This window comes from Rhinolophus sinicus, chromosome 16, assembly GCF_057876585.1.
Source record: "Rhinolophus sinicus isolate RSI-liver-muscle chromosome 16, RSI-T2T, whole genome shotgun sequence".
NCBI lineage: Eukaryota > Metazoa > Chordata > Mammalia > Chiroptera > Rhinolophidae > Rhinolophus > Rhinolophus sinicus.
In genome coordinates, this window is record NC_142516.1 from 167,704,227 (window position 1) to 167,725,080 (window position 20,854).

Sequence of the window (20,854 nt, forward strand, 5' to 3'; positions counted from 1 at the left end):
AGCAGGGAACTGGCTGAACAGACATATACAACATATATAGCAGACATGCCTGTTCAGTCTTGCCTCATTCCAGTGATGATTATTTTCTGAAAAACATAAAGGGAAACCACAGTGTAAAAATACAGCCAGCATTTATTATTACTGCTATAATTATATTTATTTTTCTTAGATTAATGAGTTCAATAAAATTCTGAGCATTAGCCAATAGCTAATAATCATTATAACATTGCAGTTTTAGAATCATCCTAGCTAAACAGATGTTCTGAAATGCCTTCTTCAAAATTGGAAAATAAATTCCATAAAATGTGTGTTTTGTTACAGAGAATACCTTCATAGTAAAACCTGACATTTCCCAGTTTTGTTTCCGTTTCTCTTTAGAGTATTACATAGTATGTTTTCTATGGTTTTGTACTTCTCTTACTGTTTTATTGAATTTATCAAAGAGTAAAATACCTTGTATGCTGTTTAAAATGGATTGGTATCATGATCTGTGTTAGCAAGAATTTTCCGATACATTCTCAAGGTCATAGTTATAATGGCACATAATCCACGTATCCCATGTATTATCTAACAAATGAGTACTGGCTGGTGATGGACTGATTAGTGGCATTGTTGTGCCCAGTGGTGTAATCTACACTAATCAAGGTAGTATCATCTCCAGTTATGTGTTTTCTTATCTCATTATCTAGGACAATTATTAAGAGGCCCGTTTCTTTGCAACTAGGACAATTATTAAGAGGCCCGTTTCTTTCCTGGCTTAGCTAACAGTGATCATTTTTTGACTTATTGGAGGAAAGTGTTAATTGCATTATCGATGTAGAAATGAAGAAGGAAATGTAATTTTAAAAAAGATACAGAGTCCTAGGACTATGAAAGAGCATAGTGCATCGTGGAAGATAGCAGATTTTACAGATAGATAGGGTGGTGGTGTTGAAATGAAGTGTTTATAAGAAATGGAATTGAGGCTCCAGGAGTATTCATGGACCTGGTTATCAGAGGCCTTGTATGCCCAGCTACTAAGGAGTCTGTATTTGCTGAATGCTACAGAGAGACACAGAAAGCTTGAAAGTAGGGGAGGAGTAACATGGTAACGTGCAAATCTGTGGGTGAAGGTCCCAATAGAGTGAAAATAAAGGAAGGGAGAAAAGTTCGGAGGCTGTTTTGGGAGGCCAGGTGAGAATTCCTACAGGCCTGTGCAGCGGCCGTATGAATGGAAATTTGATAGACAGAACTTAATACCAAAATGAATGTCAAAGATGAAAGGAAAAAAATAAATGTAAGATAGTTCTTGCTTGGGCAACTGAAACATGTTGAGAAAGTTCAGTGGAAGAATATATAAATTGAAAGGTCGTATTGAGAGTTTTACCCAGAAAACAATGCAAAATAAAAAAGTTGACAAAAACATGAAAGATAAATTGAGACATCAATTGAAGCTTTCTAAAATGTATGTAAAAGGACTTCTGTAAAATAAGAATAGATAGAATGAAATATTCAGGGAAATGTCTGGGAATTTTGGAAAATTAAGGGAAGTCATGAATCTAAAAGTATAAAAAAATAAGTAAAAATAAATCCACATCAAGACACATAGCAGTGAAATTGTCAAGCATGATTCATAAAGAAAATCTTAAAAGCTTATCTACAAAATAATTAAAGAATGACAGACTATCAGCAACAACAGATACCAGAAAGCAATAGTCTGTGCAAAGGGCTGAGGGTTCCTAGAATTCTGTTCTCAGCCAAAGTAAATTCAATTGAAGTAAACTTTTTAAAAATTTCAGATGTACGTTTACTAAGAGCTTGCCACACTCTCGCAAATTTTATGAAAGAACTGAAGGGTATACTTTTGAAAAAAGTTAAAGAACCCAAAAGGAAAAGTAAGCTTAGAGCTTGTTTTAAAAATACACATAAATATCTATATAAGGAGATAAATTTTAATTAACTCTTGACAGTAAAACATGAACCAAAATTCTAGACTATAATGAAAGAGAACATGGGGAAGGTGGGGATATTCACTGGGTAGTTACAGCATGCTATATTCTCCATGTTTGGGAGGAGAGTAGATACCCAAAATGACTTTAGAAAAAATTTTAAATCTGGCAATATTAAGTCTTATAACGATATGGGGAAATGGGCGTGTTCATACATTAGTGGGAGTGTTCATTGATTCCACGGCTTTGGAGAGCAATTTGGCAATATCTAATAAAACTAACAATATGCATATCTCATAATTACATTACCAGGTATGGACTATGAGGAAATGTACAGCAACTTTTGTAGCAGTGGATATTATGAACAAGTTAATTTCCCATCACTATGATAATAGATAAATAATGGTGGTCCATTTACAAAGTGAAATACTATACAACAACTAAAGTGAAAGCGTATAAATAAATCTCAAATGTAATGTTAAGTGAAAATAACCACATCATGGAATATGCTATCATTAAATACAGTTTTCAAAAGAACAAAATTGTATTAGGGGTTGTTCATTGACATACATGTAGTTAAAGCATAAAAACTTGCATAGGAAGGATATATACCAGGAAACTATGGAAGAGAGAAACAAAATAGGAAAAAAAATTACAAAGAACCAATGTTTTTTGTGATATTTTACTTTTTTTAATGATCTGCAGGACGTACTGCAAATGTTAAGGTTATTTTAATCTTTTGGGAGAATAAATAGGTGGTCATTATAATATATATGTTTTGAATTTCTGAAAATGACTTGACATAAAAGAAAAGCTGTAAGTAATTTAACTCAATTTTACAAGCAAGTTTATGAGAGAGCAAATACTGGCTCATTTGTTAAATAGCTCTTCATATTTCCTCTTCTACCTCTCGGTAGTTGTGAGAAACAGTGAGAAGAAACCACTTTCAGGATTTGGGATAGTTGAAGGAGAAAAAGGAATAGCAATACTGACTTGTTTGATTGCTAGTGTAAATGTGGTGAACACATAGGAAGAAGTTCTTTATTAGCATATGAACATGCGTGGATTGTAATGAGCCATCGGGCCTCTCAGATCTCAGCATGACCTCAGGGATAACCAGTGCTTAGTGCTGAGGTGACTTGCCAGCTTTGGTTAAGGAAATCAGGTGTTCAGAATGCATATTGGTAGCACACTACAAAATTCAGAAATTATCCAAGCGTAAATGTTATAGGGTTTTACCAATAAAAATTTTCTTTGTCTTTGTTATTGTATTCAAAGAAAACACTGTCAAACTTTTGTGTTTGTTTAACACCTAAACATACTGACCTCAACCACTGTGCAGACTACCAGACTTTTGCCTAGGAAAGCCCAAGACCCCACCCTCCATTATAGCCCTATCTTCTCCGCACAGAACCAGGATGGGCTTTCATGAAGAAGTTAGTAGTGTAAACCCAGTTTAAAGTTAGGAAAGCAAAGGAGTGGTGTGTGCCTTCTATATTCTCTCCCAATATAGCATATGTTATAGCTGTGCTCAAAATACTTGTTTCACTTGGCCTGTCTTCTAGGCAGAATTACTTGGATCTTGTTGGTCAGGAGTCGTTCCTGAAGACAGCGCCACCTGCCTGTATGGGCCCCTTCCCTAACCACATCTGAGGCTCAGGCAGGGGTCTAAGTGAATGAGCCCCAAAGTAGTGGTCATACCTGAAGCCAGAGGAACTCATAACTCCATTTCCAGATGGTATGGATCTCACCAGTTTTCTGAGAGACTAAATAATTTATCATCTCCAGATGGGGTTTTTAGCAAATTATCAGAATAATGTCCCCATAAAAAACAAACCAAATATACAGAGAATATAGGCTTCTTATGGATTGATGGAAACTAATGGAATCGTCTTTTCTTATAAAAGCATACCACTCATAAAATTGATACGGGAAACACCAACACCTTTCATCCAGTTTTACAGAGCAAATTTTTCTCTGAACCCATAAACACATACACAGCCTTCCATCTAAATTGAAACAGAGGAAAACATAGCAATACTGAAATTTTTGGCCCAAAGGTATTTTGAATTAGCTGTCCACGCAAGGATGGGACGATGCTAAGCAGAGCACTGGCAAGAGTCAGCACCACTTGTGCCCTCATAAAGACAAATGGCATTCTAGGATTTTAACCCCGTAGACCCTGGCATTCACAGGTACACCACCTAAGATTTCTGCTTTTCCCAAGTGTCCCAGGAGTATGTATGTAGTAATATATTTTGCTAACTTACCAGTTAGAGTCACTTGAACACACAGGGAGTCAGTTTATGAGTGAGCCTCCCCAACTGCAGCGCTCATCGCAGTGGTGCTTCGTGCTTTCTGCTTGAGGCCCACACAGTAACTCTTGTGAATTGTTGGAGGGAAAGGCATGTGTGCTTGTGTGTGACTAAATCAAATGAGAAAGAAAGCTTTCATACATTTTTTTAAAATGTGATGTGAGGATATGCACGAGAAATACACAACTCTGCATGGAAATATGGGATGTGGAACGAGTGTGCCCATTCCTGAAGCCAAAGGAAGAGAGTTTTAAGAAAAGGCCGGACGTGAAAATGAAGAGAGACCCAACAGTTGTGTAAGCCATAGAGAAATCCAGTGGCACTTAGAAGTAATTCACAAATGTGAGGATTTTTGATGGTCTTGGGACATAGCTTGAAGAATTCCAAGGGTCTACTGTATGTCTAAGAGGACAAATTAAATCATGATTTCATATTAGGACTTACTTTTAGTCTAGCAGGTTTATGTACAAATGAGGCACGGAGAGCAAAACAATTTGAAGACGGGTAGAGGGCAACAGCAACGTTGAGTGTGAATGTGCCACGGTAGTTCCTGATGCCAGTTTTTAAAAACCTCTTTTTACTTTAAACTAGCAAAGAACCTTTCCACGGCAAGTCACTTACATGTCATCTCACTGTACATAGCATAGTTGAGATAGAAGCAAAATTGTGAAGTCCAAGGGAAATGTTCTGCCCTTCCTTTATCTAAAGCCCAAAGAGTGTGGTTCAGTAGTACTTAAAATTATTATGGCAGATCTCAGTCTGTTTCTTGAAAGATTCGATTCTACCCAGTCCACAAACCAGAAAACACAGGTAGAGCAAAAGAACTAAGTGAACCAAGTGAAATCAAAAGTGAATAGAAAGACCATAGATTAATGCCTAAAATAATCTTCTCTATGCTTTAAGATGAAAATGCATTTGGTGATCTCATCATTCCCCATGTATACTCACCACAAAAACACTTTATTATTAAAGTATTTTAAAATTATCTCTGCCTAAGTGGGTTCGGTTTTGAATAAATCAGTTGGAGCAGGTTGGCTAGGGTTTTGAGCAGTTGTAACAAATCGACCAAATGGGCAGGTAACAGGAAATGGTGGTATACTGATACATCAGGTCTACTAGAGTTCAGAGCTCTTGGCGGACTCTGGAGAGTTATATGAGGTTACCAAGCGTGATAGAAAAGCTCAGTTATTAATGGAAACTTTCATGAACTCCTTTTAATCACAAAAGCCTTTTGTGCTCTAAGACATACTTCCAGTTAACACAAGACAATTGTAAATCTTACTCATTTTCCTTTTACAAATAAGAAAAGTAGTTTTAGTTTTGGTTCTTTAGGAAAATGAAACCCTAGGAGCTGTTGTCATAATCTCAACACACATTAATTTTTAATATATTTTAAATGATTGAATTCTTTTGTAGTTTCCAGCATCAACTCATATTATAGAAATAATAGGTTTGTTGCAGCATTTAAAATATTTTGCTGAAAGGAAAGAAAAGGTTGTTAATGTAATTTAGCTGAAAAGCAAATAAAATTTATGAACATTTTAATTCCCATGTCATCCCATGGCCTATTTAAACCAAAAATGTAATTATCAAAGACTACACAGTAATAGAAATTTAATAATTGTGACTTTTCCCCCACAAGTGTTAACATTAGAATAAAAGCCAGAATGCAATTTTTAAAATAAAATGTGAAGCAGACATTTTTATCGTATATTGCAAAATATTTTGCCAACTGGGAACCACTGATCATTTTAAGTAGGGACCTGCATTTATTACCATCATCTTCATCAATAACTATTACATTTTACTGTGTACAAGGGAGTATAATTGATATGGTCTCTGCCCTCAAGGAGTAGTCAGAATAATAAGGGACGTAAAAATAAGTAAATGTTTAAGTATAATTCAAAATGGAAAGTGCAAGAGTGCCCTAAAATATGTAAGTACAAAATGTGTGTGTGTGTGTGTGTGTGTGTGTGTGTGTGTGTGTTTTAAAGAAGGGATTACATTGATTTAGAAAATGAAACGAAGGTTCAGGAAGAAGGTATCATTCTATAGGAAGGGTTGTTTTTCGTTGGCTGAATTGCAGGTGGAAGGGAGTAGCCAGATACTGCTGAATTAAAGGGCTTTGGGGATAAGACACATAAGTTCCTAATGAAAAATGAATTGTGGAATGGTTGGGGAGGGCTATTGAACCTTATTTGTTAGATGGTCGGAAAAATTCAAGGTTTTCCAATAAGAAATGTTTTGTGGAAAGTCCTGCATTCATTCAGTTACTAGAGAAATATATGTGGGACAAATGGATATAGCAGTACTTCGAAGAAGTTCATTAAAAAGCAGTATGAAAGGAACGGAAGGGGGGTCTAGAAAAATTGTGGGGTAAAAACAGTAACAGTTAACTGCTGATTTAATAAGGGGGACATATGAAATGAATGAGAATTATGAACATGGGTGACCACGAGAATGATGGGACTATGAGTTGAGACTTGAAAGAATAGGACTTGAGTTTGAAATGACTTTTGGACATTCGGGACATTAGCATCAGAAGGTCCCTGGCATTGAGAGGAGGGGTTAGAGGTGGGAACGTGAATTTGGTATTCATCTTCTCTGAGGTAGTAACTGAAATTGTAAAATTGTGATATTTTATGGAATTTCTAAGAAGCTCAGCAATCGAGGCAGAACGAAGGGAGTAGATAGTGGAACCTGAAGGGAAAACTAACACTTTGGTGTATGCAGAGAGAGGAAAAGAAGAGGAAGGTCAAAGGGAGAAGGGAGCGGGGGAGAGCAAGAGAGACCCAAGAGAATTAAATATTAGGTTGGTGCAAAAGTAATTGTGGTTTAAAAGGTTAAAAATAATTGCAAAAACCATAATTACTTTTGCACCAACCTAGTAATAGTATACAACAGAGTCTGAAACTACTTTCTCTAAAAGACTAAAAGGTGTTGTATGGCAAGCCCTATAGTTTCTATGACAACTACTCAACTCTGCCATTGTAGCACTAAAACTAGAGAGAAAATAAATGAGCATGGTCGAGTGAAACCTTATTTACACTAACAGGCGGCAAGACAAGCACGCTTAAGTGGGCCCATCCCTGAAACGAGAGACACAGCCCACAGTCTTGAAGGTTGTAGAGAGGTCCAATGGCATTGTAACTGAGAAGTGGACCTTGCACTAGGGAATTATAAAAACATTATGAGGTTATTTTTTAATGTAATAGGGGTAGAAGCCATTATACTATCAAGTGTGCCAATAGGAATTGGGAAAAAATGAATAAATTGCATATCATATGTACACAGTAGCAACATCCAGAATTTGCATAAGTGATTGGGTTTTGAAGTCTTCATTTGGGGTTATGTCAGTCACAGTTGGGGTTATGTCAGTCACAGTTGCTGCTGTGTAGACGCATACAGTTTCAGTAGCAGTAACAAAAGTACAGAAAGTAAGAAACACAGCATAATGGAAGAAGCATCAGTAAGCAGAGTGGGACCCTGGAGAGCTGGTCGTAATCTTGGAGTTTACCATACTTTGAGTCAAGCTTTATTTACTTATGAATTTTTCTCTCATCATGTATTTGATGTGCCAGAAAAATCAGGCATGTATGTGACCAACTGATATTCTGAAACCAAATGAGATCAGAACATCAGTTGTACAAATATGTTATGAAGACCGTGCTTCATCACCCTTCAGGTGATAAAGTCTGGAGTTGTAATTGATTGCTCTCTGTGCAGCTTGCTTGAGGTGACCAAAAGGCAAAGCTAGTGCAGTTTTTACGGAGTATTCGTATTACTGTCACTGATGATTCTCATGCACGTATCTCCAGCTGGATCTTCGCCTGTGCTCCCGGCTCATATAGCCAGGGTGATCCGTATCGAATGACATCATTCCTATCATGTCATTCTTCTGCTCAGTGCCCTCCAATGGCTTCCCTTCTCCCCCAGCACAAAACTCAAAATCCTTACATGGCCCCCAAAGCCTTCCGTGCTCTGCACACCCTCCTCTTCCTGCTCATCCACGTTTCTTGCCCTTTCTCAGCTCCAGTTATACTCTCCTTGCAGGACCTCAAACACATAAAACTCGCCCCACCTCAGAGACTTTGTACCTATTGTTTGCTCTGCCTGGAATGCCACCCCTGACAAAAAAATAAATAAATAAAAAATAAAAACAAACCCACATCAGCGAGCCTCCCTCAACTCTTTCAGGGGCCTGCCCACAGCTAATCGTGTCTCTCTAGCCCCTACCCACTTCCTTGCTTTATTTTTCTCCATATACCTGACAGAGTATGTGTTTTTCATATTTTTTTGTTATCTGTCTCCCACTAGTGTGAAAGCAGGAATGTTTATCTGCCTTGTTCGCTGCTCTCTCCCCAGCACCTAGAAGTGCTGGGTACTTCATAGATGCCCAATAAATATCTGCTGACTGAATATATAAATGAATGTTTGCACCAAGGGGAGTAGCGGTTTTATGTATTATCCAATATGTATTCTCTAGTGATATTTTCCGTTTAGCTATATTTAAAAAGAAAACTGCCTAATTTGAATTAATCCAGGAAAGGTGAGGGATTTACAGAGAGTATTAGCTCAGGACTTCATATAAGGGATCGTTGAAGAAGCACTAAATTTACTGTCAGAGTGAAATAGAATGGTGATTGACTGCTAAGCGCCAGGCAGGTACTAAATGCTTTGCATATATTATCCCATTTACTTCTCACAGCGGCATTGGCCAGGGAAGAAACTGAGGATGAGTGGTGGGAAATCAGTTGCCCAAGGTCAGATGGTTGCCAGTGACAGAGCCAGAAGTCACATCCATATCTCTGAAGCCAGAGCCGTGTTTCAGTCCTAGAGAAACACTGTGATTCTCCTCTTGGGAGCAATTCCTGCATTGAATGAGTTGGAGGAGGCCTCTTCTACTCTGTGATGCCGTGATGCTATGAATTCGCCCCCTGTGCATGATTCCCCCCATACATTCATTTTCCCTTTTACCTTCTCCGTTTTCTACTGCCCTTCTTTCTCGCAGAAAGCAGTGGCCCTCCTGGAAGCCAGCGTTTCTCTAACTGGGCCATGCTTCAGCCTTGGCAAAGCAAACAATGCGGGCATCTGCAGGTAGCAGGCAGCCTGTCAGTGGCTGGAAGAGGGAACAAAAGGCTGGCAGCACTGCAGCCGCAGCCCTCTGGGCTCCTCACCCCACCCATCTGTACTCGCCCATCTCCCCTCCAGCCCTGATGGGTGGAGATGGGGGGATTGCATAATTCCCTGTGTGATTCATTCTGGGTAGGAGATGTTAGTCTGTAAGTTTCAATGTACAAGGTGTGATCAAGAAATATGGCGAATGTTTAAAAAAAAATTTATTACAGTAAAAGATACATTGCCATCAATCTCTCTCAAAATACCCCCCCTCGCTTCGAACACATTATCCCATCGTTCTTGCCACTTTCTGAAGCAGTTCTGGAAGTCCTCTTTCATGAGTGTCTTTAGTTGCGCTGTCATGGCTGCATTGATGTCCTGAATCGATTCAAAATGTTTACCTTTCATGGTCATTTTGAGTTTGTGGAAGAACCAGAAGTCACACGGTGCCAGATCCAGTTAATAGGTGGATGAGGACACACCATAATGCTTTTATGTGACAGAAATTGCCGTACCAGAAGCGATGTGTGACATGGAGCATTGTCATAATGGAGGATGAAGTAGACACTCACGAAAGAGGACTTCCAGAACTGCTTCAGAAAGTGGCAAGAATGATGGAATATGTGTGTTCGAAACAAGGGGGGAGTGTATTGAAAGAGATTAATGTCAGTGTGTCTTTTACTGTAATAATTTTTTTTCCTTTAATCATTCACCGCATTGTTTGATCACACCTTGTATGTTCATCGATTGTTATATTGTACACATTTAATATGGTGACTTCTGGAAAAACTTCTTTTCCTTTAAGAATAGCTAAATAGGCCAGTTTATTTCGAAGGAAGTGAAAAGAGTGTTTAATCTCTTGACAGAACGTAGGGGGAGGTGGGGGAGGTGAGAATGCACACTGATGCCACTGTGTCTGTCATTCCACTGTTACATGGAAGGAACAGTAAAGTTTAAATGTCTCATGTGAGTTGAAGAGAGGGAAACATGAAGTATAGCTTTGGGTCACCACATATCTGTGAGGATCCATCCATATGAGCCTCCCGTCACCTATGAGCTTGGGTAGAAAAGCGTTGTTCACCTGAGCAGTAATGCCAATCGGTGGTCCCTTCCAGCAAGAAGCCTGCCTGAGGCACCCTCAGCGATCCAAGGAGATGTTTCTAAAGCTCATGTACCTGTAAATGCATTTGGCATACTTTGGATTGAGAAGGGAATCATGTCGAATATAATATGTGGCTTTTATTTTCCTTCTTATATTAATAGCCCACTTAAATGTGTGCTACTAAGTCCCACCTGCCTCTTAGGAGGAAAACAAAGAGGAACTTGATAGGCTGACTGAAACTGTAGCAGCAGTTTGTCCACGTCACTGCCTGGAAAACTCTGGAAGGAGCTGGGAGAAAAACATGGTGCATTGATTCTGTGTTGCTGCATAACAAATCATCCCCAAATTTAGCAGATTAAAATATTTTTTAAAGATATTTATTAAAATATAGCAACATTCAATATTGTATTAGTTCCAGGTGTATACCGTAGTTATTCAACATTTATATACCTAAAGAAGTAATCACCGTGATAAGTTCAGCAACCATCTGACACCGTACTGTGTTATCACAATACTATTGACTATATTTCCCATGCTGTACATTACATCCCCATGACTTACTTGTTTTATACCTGGAAATTTAACCCTCTTATTCCTTTTCACCTCCCCCCCTCTTTTTTTTTTTTTTTTTTACTTTTTCAATTACAGTTGATAGTCAGTACTTTTTTATATTAATTTCAGGTTACAGCATAGTGGTTAGACATTTGTAAAATTCAAGAATTATCCCCCTGACTAGTCTAGTACCTACCTGGCACTATACGTAGTTATTACCATATTATTGACTATACGTATTCCCTATGTTTTACTTTACATCCCCATGACTATTTTATAACTATCAATTTGTAATTCTGAATGCCTTTACCTTTTTCACCCTGCCCCCAACCCGCCTCCCATCAATCACCCCAATAAATCTAGTACCTTTCTGTCACCACACATAGTTATTACAATATTATTGACTATATTCCTTATGTTATACCCTACATCCCCATGACATACTTTGTAACAATCAATTTGTACTTCTTAATCGCTTCCCCTTTTCACACACACCTCCTCTCCCCCAACTCCCCTCCTGTCTGGAAACCAACATAATGTTCTCTGTATCTATGAGTTTGTTTCTGTTCTGTTTGTTTATTTTTTTTCTTTAGATTCCACATATAAGCAAAATCACATTGCATCTGTCTGCCTTACTCCTCTCCGCACAGTACCCTCCAGATCCATACATACTGTTACAGATGGCAAGAATCCATTCCCTTCCATGGCCAAGTAATATTCCATTGTATGTATGCACCACCTCCTCTTTATCCATTTATCCCTTGATGGACACCCAGGTTGCCTCCACATCTTGGCCATTGTAAACAATACTGCAATGAACATATGGATGTACGTGTCCCCTCAAAGTAGAGCTTTGGGTTTCTTTGGATAAATACCCAGAAGTGGGATTACTGGGTTTTTCTTTGTCTCTTATTGTAGCTTTCATTTTAAAGTTTATTTTGTCTGGTAAGAGTATTGCTACGCCAGCCTTTTTTTCACCCATTTTCATTTTCATGAAATAGCTTTTTCCATCCCTTTACTTTCAGTCTGTGTGTGTCTTTCAATTTGTAGTGAGTCTCTTGTAGGCACCATATGTAATGGTCTTGTTTTCTTATCTATTCAGTCACTCTGTCTTTTGATTGAAGCATTTAATCCATTTACATTGAAAATAATTGTTATTGGTGTGTAGTTTAGCATATTTTTTATCTTTTTTTTTTGCATCCTAAGGAAGTCCCTCTAAGATTTCTTATAATTCTGGTTTGGTGTTGATGAACTCCATTAGCTTTTTCTTGTCTGGGAAGCTCTTTATCTGTCCTTCAATTCCAAAAGATAGCTTTGCCGGGTAGAGTAATGTTGGTTTTACGAGGTCAATTAAGTTCGCGAGCTCATCCTAGAAAAAGTGCTACATACCTCATTGCTGAATATCACTACAGTCACCTTCAAAGTACTCCCCTTTGGAAGCTATGCACTGATGCCAGCGCCTACTCCACCCTTCAAAGTGCTTTTGGAACTCTTTTTCTGGATGGCCGTCAGAGTTGTCATCGTGTTACCCTTGATGTCCTGAATGTCATCAAAATGTCTTCCTTTCAATATTTCCTTTATCTTCGGGTAAAGAAAGAAGTGATTGGGGGCCAGATCAAGTAAGTAGGGAGGGTGTTCCAATACAGTTATTTGTTTTCTGGCTAAAAACTCTCTCACAAACAGTGCCATGTGAGCTGGTGCATTGTCGTGATGCAAGAGCCATGAATTGTTGGCAAAAAGTTCAGGTCGTTTATCTTTTTTACACAGCCTTTTCAGCACTTCCAAATAGTAAACTTGGTTAATTGTTTGTCCAGTTGGTACAAATTCATAATGATTAATCCCTCTGATACCAGAAAATGTTAGCAACAACGTTGCAGCAAGTTCTCAAACTTAATTGTCAAACTTCATAGGTCCTTGCTTTTCATCACTTTGAATATTTCCTGCCAATTCTTTCTGGGCCTGCGAAGTTTATGTTGAGAAGTCAGCTGATAGTCTTATGGGAGCTCTCTTGTAGGTACCGTGTTTCCCCGAAAAGAAGACCTAGACAGACAGTCAGCTGTAATGCGTCTTTTGGAGCAAGTATTAATATAATACCTGGTCTTATACTATATTATGTTATATAAGACCCAGTATTATAGTACAGTAAAATAAGACCGGGTCTTATGTTAATTTTTGATCCAAAAGACGCATTAGAGCTGATTGTTCGGCTAGGTCCTATTTTGGGGGGAACATGGTAACTAACTGCTTTTCTCTTGTTGCTTTTAAGATTCTTTCTTTGTCTTTAACCTTTGGCATTTTAATTATTTTGTGTCTGCATGTGGTCCTCTTTGGGTTCATCTTGTTTGGGACTGTCTGCACTTCCTAGGTTTGCATATTTATTTCCTTTGCCAGGTTAGGGAATTTTTCTGTCATTATTTTATTCAAATAGGTTGTTCCCAGATGTGGCTGGGTGACGCTCTAGCTTAGTCAGAGGCTAGCCACCATGTGTACCAGCCCCAGGGCCTCCTGGCAGGAGACTTGCTACAGGCTAAGTTCAGCTGCAGCCTGTATCCTTCCAGGGCAACCTGACATGAGCTACAAAGCAATCTGCAGATGGCTGCCACCCGCACAGAGCTTGAAAGGTACCTAGAGAGGCCAAGGCACATCGAACCAAGGCAGCTCCTGCTAGTGCCAGGCTTAGGACTGCTCAGCCAGAGGTACGAGATGCATTGAAGCCAGATGCTGCTTTTTTGGGTTTTGTGAATATTTAAGAAATGTTAGGAAATTCCACAGTATTAGCTAAGACAAGCCGTTTATACTGAAAAGCCACTGGAAGCCATTTGGGTGTGCTGACAAGTTGGGTGGGGTGGGGTGGGGTGTCAGGGAATCAGGGCAAAGGAATGGTGTTAGCCAGGTTGATGGAGACTCAGACATGATGGCCGCCTGTGTCTGCCCACTGTAAAGTGGGGAGGGCTCAACAAAGAAACAGTGTCTTCCACCAGCTCCTCCATCCAGGAGAAAGCCACCCCTCAAGCCCTCGTCCTGAAGCAAAACAATTCAGTTCCTCCCCATATGTCCCTGGTGCCTTTCGAGTTGCTGCCCCAGTGCTGGATCTCAGACTGAGTGAGTCCATCAGTGAGTGAGTCCATGTGTGGGCCCTTTAAGAGGATAACCTGGGATTGTAGCTGCCCTGGCCTCACTCAACTACGATCTCCACTGGTTTTCACAGCCAGAAGTTATGGGGACTTCACTTACTTGCACCAAAACCCTGGGCTGGTAAGGCTGGTGTGGGGCTGGGACCCCTCACTCTTCTGGGGTGGGGGTGGGGGTAGGGGTGGTTTCTGTGTAGCAGAGTTTTCCCTCCCAGTTGTCAATGGTCACATGTGGGTGTGGGAACAACCCATTTCACATCCTGCCTTGCCTACCAGTCTCAAGGTGGCTTCTTCTTCTGTATTTCTTTAGTTGTAGGGCTTCGTTTCAGCTAGACTTCAGGCTATTCTCATTGATGGTTGTTCTGTAGTTTAGTTGTAATTTTTATGTGGTCATGAGAGGAAGTAAGCATGGTGTTTACTTACTCCGCCATCTTGACCGGATCTCTAATAGATTAAAATATTTGCTCAGCATTCTATAAATCAAAAATTTGGAATGGGTTTAGCCAGGGAGATCTCATGCTGGTCTGTCATGCTAGTCACTCATGGCTATAGTCATCTGGTGGCTGGAATATGACCGGTCAGTCTAGAAAAGGATCACTTACATCAGCTGGGGTTAGCTGTTAGCTGAGCAGCATGTCTCTTAGGCTTTCCTGGCGTCTTCACATGGTGGCTGGGTTCCCAGAACATCCAGAGACATTATTTATCGGGGTGATCTTTACAGTAACAGTGTATCATAGATGGGTATTTAAAAGTCAGAGTAAATAGGTTCAACTTCAGGTATTGGAGTTTTTCATTTATCTTCCCAGGGATTTTGTCACATGGAATGCAGCTCACGCAGTGTTCTACAATATCTCCAACTCAGAGGAATGGCACCTCCACCAGCAAAACTGTCTGATCCCTTTTTCATTTAAGTGGAACAAAATCTCAAATGTAAATTATCTTCATATGCTTGTATGTCATCTGCGGCTCCCTTATTTAGGGAGGTAGATATGGTTTTGGTTCTGCTGCCGAAGTCACTTTTCTGTTTTCTCTGAATGGGCACTCCAGAGAATGGGCGCTTCCTAAATGAGCTCAAAAACTTAAAGACTAATGGAGGTTAACTAGGGTAATTGTCCCTATTCCACATTTAATAGAAGAGTGGAATTATGCAGGTATATAGATAAGCTAATCATCTGACCTAATCAGCAATGCAGATTTTTAAAAGCCTTTCTAATTACTTCCTCAGCTTGGCTGAAAGTATGGGTAAGAAGAGTTTCTCAGCATGTTGGTAGCAGATGTATTTCATAATATTGACTGAAAATATTGGAAAGAAATCCTCAATTATAATGTTCCTGAAAAGTACATCAAAAAAGATACCATATTTAACATATTTTAAACTTTCTTTGAGATATAAACATAACATAATCTAGATGATCAACACTCTCACGCCAATAATTTGGAGTCTTTCGAACAGCTAGACTTTAACTTTCGGAGTCAGATTGCATATTGGTTAACTGCCCATATCTTCCTTGAGGTGCATTACTTACCTATGAGAGCGCTAGCTGTGGACAAAACAGGACCACCAGAATACTCCCTTTTCTTTAGCTATTTGTGAATTTGGTATCTTGGCAAAAGAGTCTTCGTGCATGATGTTTCAACAACTTTAAATGTTAAATTGTTGACATTTACAGGCATATGTAACACCACACAATATGTGATTTGGAAGCCTAGCTAGATCTGTTACTCATTTTCTTGGCTGAATTTGAGTAGTTATGAATGATTGTTAAATGCATCATTCTATAGCAGGATTGCCCAAAAGAAACTATGAATTCCTGGTGGAAATGCCTATATCATCCCCATGTCATGTGCTACATGGAGGGCTGGTGGTTCTTCTTTACCTTCTGTGAGCTGCTCAATATCTTCCCCATACATTCTGTTTAATATAAGTTAGTCCAAGCCAGTTTCTGTTCAGAGACATGGTGGTTTCCGTACATTTGGAATGACTGAATGCTTAAGTAGCTTTCTATGAGCAGATGGTTGTGGAACTGGTGCCTTTCTTCTCCAACATCCCTCTTCTGGGAAGTCTTCTCTAGAGGTCATGTACCATGTGTGGTACAAACAGAACATCCAAAAATTCTTTAATGAGTATCACTGCATAATTTCTGGCATTTCAGGAAGCGAATGCTGTATTTGAGAAATTGGTTTATTTGAGGGCTGAGTCACATGACAATGGATTGTTTTATTTTATTTGAGGGCCAGAAAATATGGGTAATCCAATATATGGTTTAATTTCTTTGCTAGTGCTGGAAACTAAAACATAATTATGCAATCGAAAGTTACAAGATGTAATACTTTTCTATACCCAAACTCTTAAATCTCTAGATCAGAGTATCTCAACCTGGCACTAGTGACATTTTAGACTGGTTAATTTTTGTCATGGGAAACTGACTGTCCTGTGTATTGTAGGATGTTTAGGAGTATCATTGGCTTCTGATGCCAGTAACATCTCTCTCCCTGCAAGGTGTGACAAATCAGAATGTCTCCAACATTGCCAAATGTCTCTTGGGGGGCAAAGTTGCCCTGTTTGAGGACCATTGATTTAGGTTATTTGAGTTGTTTTCTCTTTAAACAACTATTAGCAAGCCCTTTCATTGTTTGTAGTACATTTTAATATGTATGGCAGATACACTAATGCATTAGATTCAACAGATACAAGTTCCTCCCTGACCAAGTTTAGTTACAAATATGTTGAAACTTTCTAGATATACTTTTTCTACCCATATTATAAATGTGATGTAGGATCATAAGAAGTTCTCTCTGTGGGTAAGAAAAATGGTGAAATACCAGCATTTCCCTGAAGTTCTACCTAATGCATGATGCACAGTAAGAAAAAAAAAAAATTGTAAATGTACCCGGATATCATTGTAACCATGATTTTAAGTGATTTTGCTTTCTTTTGCAAGCAGTGGTTCTTTTAGAAATGTTATGTAGCAGGTTTGAGGAGCAGTGATCTGGTTGGAACTGCCTGGAGTGGAAGTCATGCATTTTAACAATGCTATTGTGCAGCGAGTAGAATACTTTTAATTTAGAAGCCACGTGTAGTTTGTGCTTGCGGTGAGGGCTGATGGAAATCCTAGGCAGTGGTCTAAAGCTACTCACAGAGAGAAGGAGGTGGAAATGAAATGTAACTTTAAAAAATATACATTAACATATGAAGTGCTGACTGTAATTTTCATTTGAAAGGATCTGATTGTCTGGGGACCAAGGAGCAGATCATTAGGCTCTTTCTTGCTTTGGCCAAGTTTACAGTGGGAGGAGGATCATATCTGGAAATGCCTTTTATGAAAAATGAAATCAGGATGGAGACGGAGAGTATTTTTTAGCACATATAATCACATAATTAAAAATGCCACTACTTCTGTCATTTTTCTACACTCAGATTTCCACTTAACAGCAATAATGAACTACACGATAATCATTCACTGAAATATGGAAAATACCTAAAACCTTGAGTCTTGTGAACCTTGTTCTTCTTAATCTTATTATGAGGGCTGTAAACAAGAGCAATAAAATGGCCAGGATTCTGGCAGCAGGACCAACGAGAAGCCAGACTGCCCCACAGTAACTCAGGGGCTACATGACCTAATCAGCTTCTGACCACTCGGGAGTAGGTAATATCATGGATTTTAGAGTTTCTACTCTGTATTCATGTCCTGAAACTATTGAGAGTTGAGGGAGGTTTTGTAAATCAGATGAAGAGGAGGAAAGAGTCAGTGAGTGCTCAGTACATAAAATACGTCACTTTCACTGATCCCTGGGATTTCTGGACAATTCCATGTATGTGATAGACACAGAGGAGACCTTCCATGCTTGCTATTGGTCCAGGACAAGGTTAACTGTCTGCACACTAATTTTAATTCATATATATGCCTTTTTTTCCCAGCACAAATGGACCCCCGAGGCCTATCTCCCAGACAAAGTAAAAGTGACAGTGATGATGATGACCTGCCAAATGTGACCTTAGATAGCGTTAATGAAACTGGATCTACGGCCCTTTCCATAGCCAGAGCAGTACAAGAGTAAGTATCACATTCTCAGGATGAACTAAGAATTGCCAAGGTGTTCAATGGATAATGGAAACAGCAGCATCTCCTGTTCCCCAGATATGTCATTCTAGCCCTGAACTGGCACACATGTCAGCATCTTTCCATTCAGCCGTATGTTCTTTGGGAGGAGAGTAGGAGAAAGCCTGGAGTGTTTTACATAGCTGAAAATTTGTGTTCTGTTAGAAATAAGACGTCTGTGCATCTTTTCTAATACTTCCTGCCCCTTCTCCTGAACTCTGAAAAAAAAAAATTGTTCTTTTTGAATGTCACTATCCAATTATCATCATCGTCATTATTATTCATATACAACAGTCAAAAGAAATAAAACATAGCACGTGTTATTATCTTGTTTTTATAGGAAATGTGCAGAATAGGTTATTTGAAATTTCAAGTTAGAAGATAATTTGTTGAAAAATCAGGATCGTGTAATTTTTGAGAGGATCTTTTCTCTCTTTTTCTGGACGATAGGTTTAGAGCTCAGCCTTTGTTTATTGAAAACAGCTGTTTTTCTGTCGTTGTCAGTTCTGTATTTAGCATTGAACCGATGGCTGGTCCATCTATATTTTTTCTCCAGAACAATTTTTAATCACATAATCTTGAAGAAGAGGAAGATTTAAATAGTCACTGTTATTGCTGACACACATGTTAATTAACAGTTTATTCAAAATGATCTTGGTTACTTCCTATATATTTCTTTTCTCCAAATATTGAATTAAGTACCTACTCTGTTCCATGCATTAAGCCTTGAAATAAAAAAAAATAGTATAGCTTTTTAAAATTTAAAGCATATATATATATATATATATATATATATGTATATATATATGCGTGTGTGTATAAAATGAGCAACATATCTCTATGTAATATGTATTATATATTGATGTTACATATGTATGTATATACACACAAATATATGTGATATATTAGAGGAAACCAGGATATAGTGGATCTAAAATGAAATTTGGGATCAGATCTGGCTTCAAACTTATATTCAAGTTCTTAATAGCTGTTTGACTTTTGGCAAGTTATTTAACTTTGGCAAGTTATTCTTCATCTGTAGTAAGAAAATCAGAATACTTAGTTGTTGTGAAGGTATGATACAGTAACAAGGTATTACAAGCAAGTCACGAAGTTTGAGCATATAGACTTTAATTAATGGTGGAAATAGTATTATAATTAGTGGGAGAGGTAAGAGTGATAGTGTGGAGTATATGACAACTAGGAAGTACAAGTGTTGGGAGTTTCATTGTTCATTGTACAAATGAAGATACTGAGGGTCATGGAAGTTAAATGACTTGTCCAAAGTCATATAATAAAGGATAACAAGACAAAGTCGGGGACTTCTCAATCCAAAAACCGATTTTTTTCTGAGAATGCCTCTAATATCTTTTTCCAATAATATTCTTCCACTTGAATAGTTTATAAAAACATTTTTTCAGATTTGTTCAATTCACTGGTTGTAGTAACTTAGTTTTTCTAAAGCAATTGTTAACTTGAACCAGGACAGGCATTGAATCAAAGGGATTGCTGAAATCATATTTAAAGCGGTGGCATGCCAAGTCACCTCATCACTCGTTCAGTGACCAGCACTGTGAGCCTGGATTTGTGGGAGCTGAATTTTAAGGTCAAGGATTCCATGTTCCCGTGTAAAATCAGACTAAACAAATACAAGTTTTAATACTGAGATGAATAATGAGTTTCATAGACATTTCAATCACATTGTTTTTCTGCAGATTTTACATATATATACATATGTAAAAAAAATATATATATATAGAGAGATATATATATATATAGAGAGAGAGAGAGAGAGACTTTAGAGATATGTGCGTGTTTCTTTTAAATAAAGCTTTCAAGTTTGGAACTGTGATTACTAAAATCTAAATTATACTCACTCCATTTGGGGCTTATATAGCAAGTAATGGTCTTCACTTCTTAAACATAACCACGTTTGTTTCGTGCTTTTAATATTATGTGCTTATACTGTAATATATATTAATGTGAAACTTTTAATAACAACCTGAGAAACTGGAGCCTTCATTTTCAACATAACCTCCTTAATTTGCTTTGTGAAAACATTTTCAAGCCACAGTATTTTTGTATAACTGTGCATATGCCTGCCTTTGTTACTGTTACAAAAGTTGCATGTGTACCTAGGGAAATGCCAGATTCATTATTCATGTAAGTGTTTTCATTAAACGATTAGTAAAGAATACTGAGCTGTCACCTGGGAAGCCCTAGCATGCCAGGACCCATCAATAGTTAATTAACCATCATTCAAGACGGAGTATATGTGTGTGAACACTGGAGAGTGCAAAGATACTATTAGATGAAGCAAAAAGAATGTTTTGCAGAGACCTCTTAAATATAGGTGTATTTCAAAACTTACAGTAATATGTTGAGAAAAATTTTATGCTGGGACAAGTAAATATATAATCCTTGTTAGAGAATTAGAAAATAAAAACTGTGCCCAAGTTTACCCGAAGTAACTTTCAATGTATACAATTGTGAACATGTCTTTCTGCTCTTCTGCTATTTAACGCATATCTCTGTTTCATTATTAATTTCTCTTCCCTCTTTTTCTGTTTGCCTTTGGATCTTGATGCCTTGTCTGAACTCCTAA

At 38.3% G+C, this 20,854-nt stretch overlaps 1 protein-coding gene across 17 annotated transcripts in view; it reads left to right on the plus strand.

Moving 5' to 3' along the window:
* The window catches only part of KLF12 (KLF transcription factor 12), a 511,676-nt gene that overhangs the window by 382,367 nt on the left and 108,455 nt on the right, over positions 1–20,854 (plus strand). For all 17 annotated transcript variants that reach the window (XM_074329362.2, XM_074329360.2, XM_074329369.2 and 14 more), the window contains one exon: positions 18,069–18,204. In XM_074329362.2, coding sequence (XP_074185463.1) covers positions 18,069–18,204 — 136 coding nt within the window. The remainder of the gene's footprint in view (positions 1–18,068; positions 18,205–20,854) is intronic.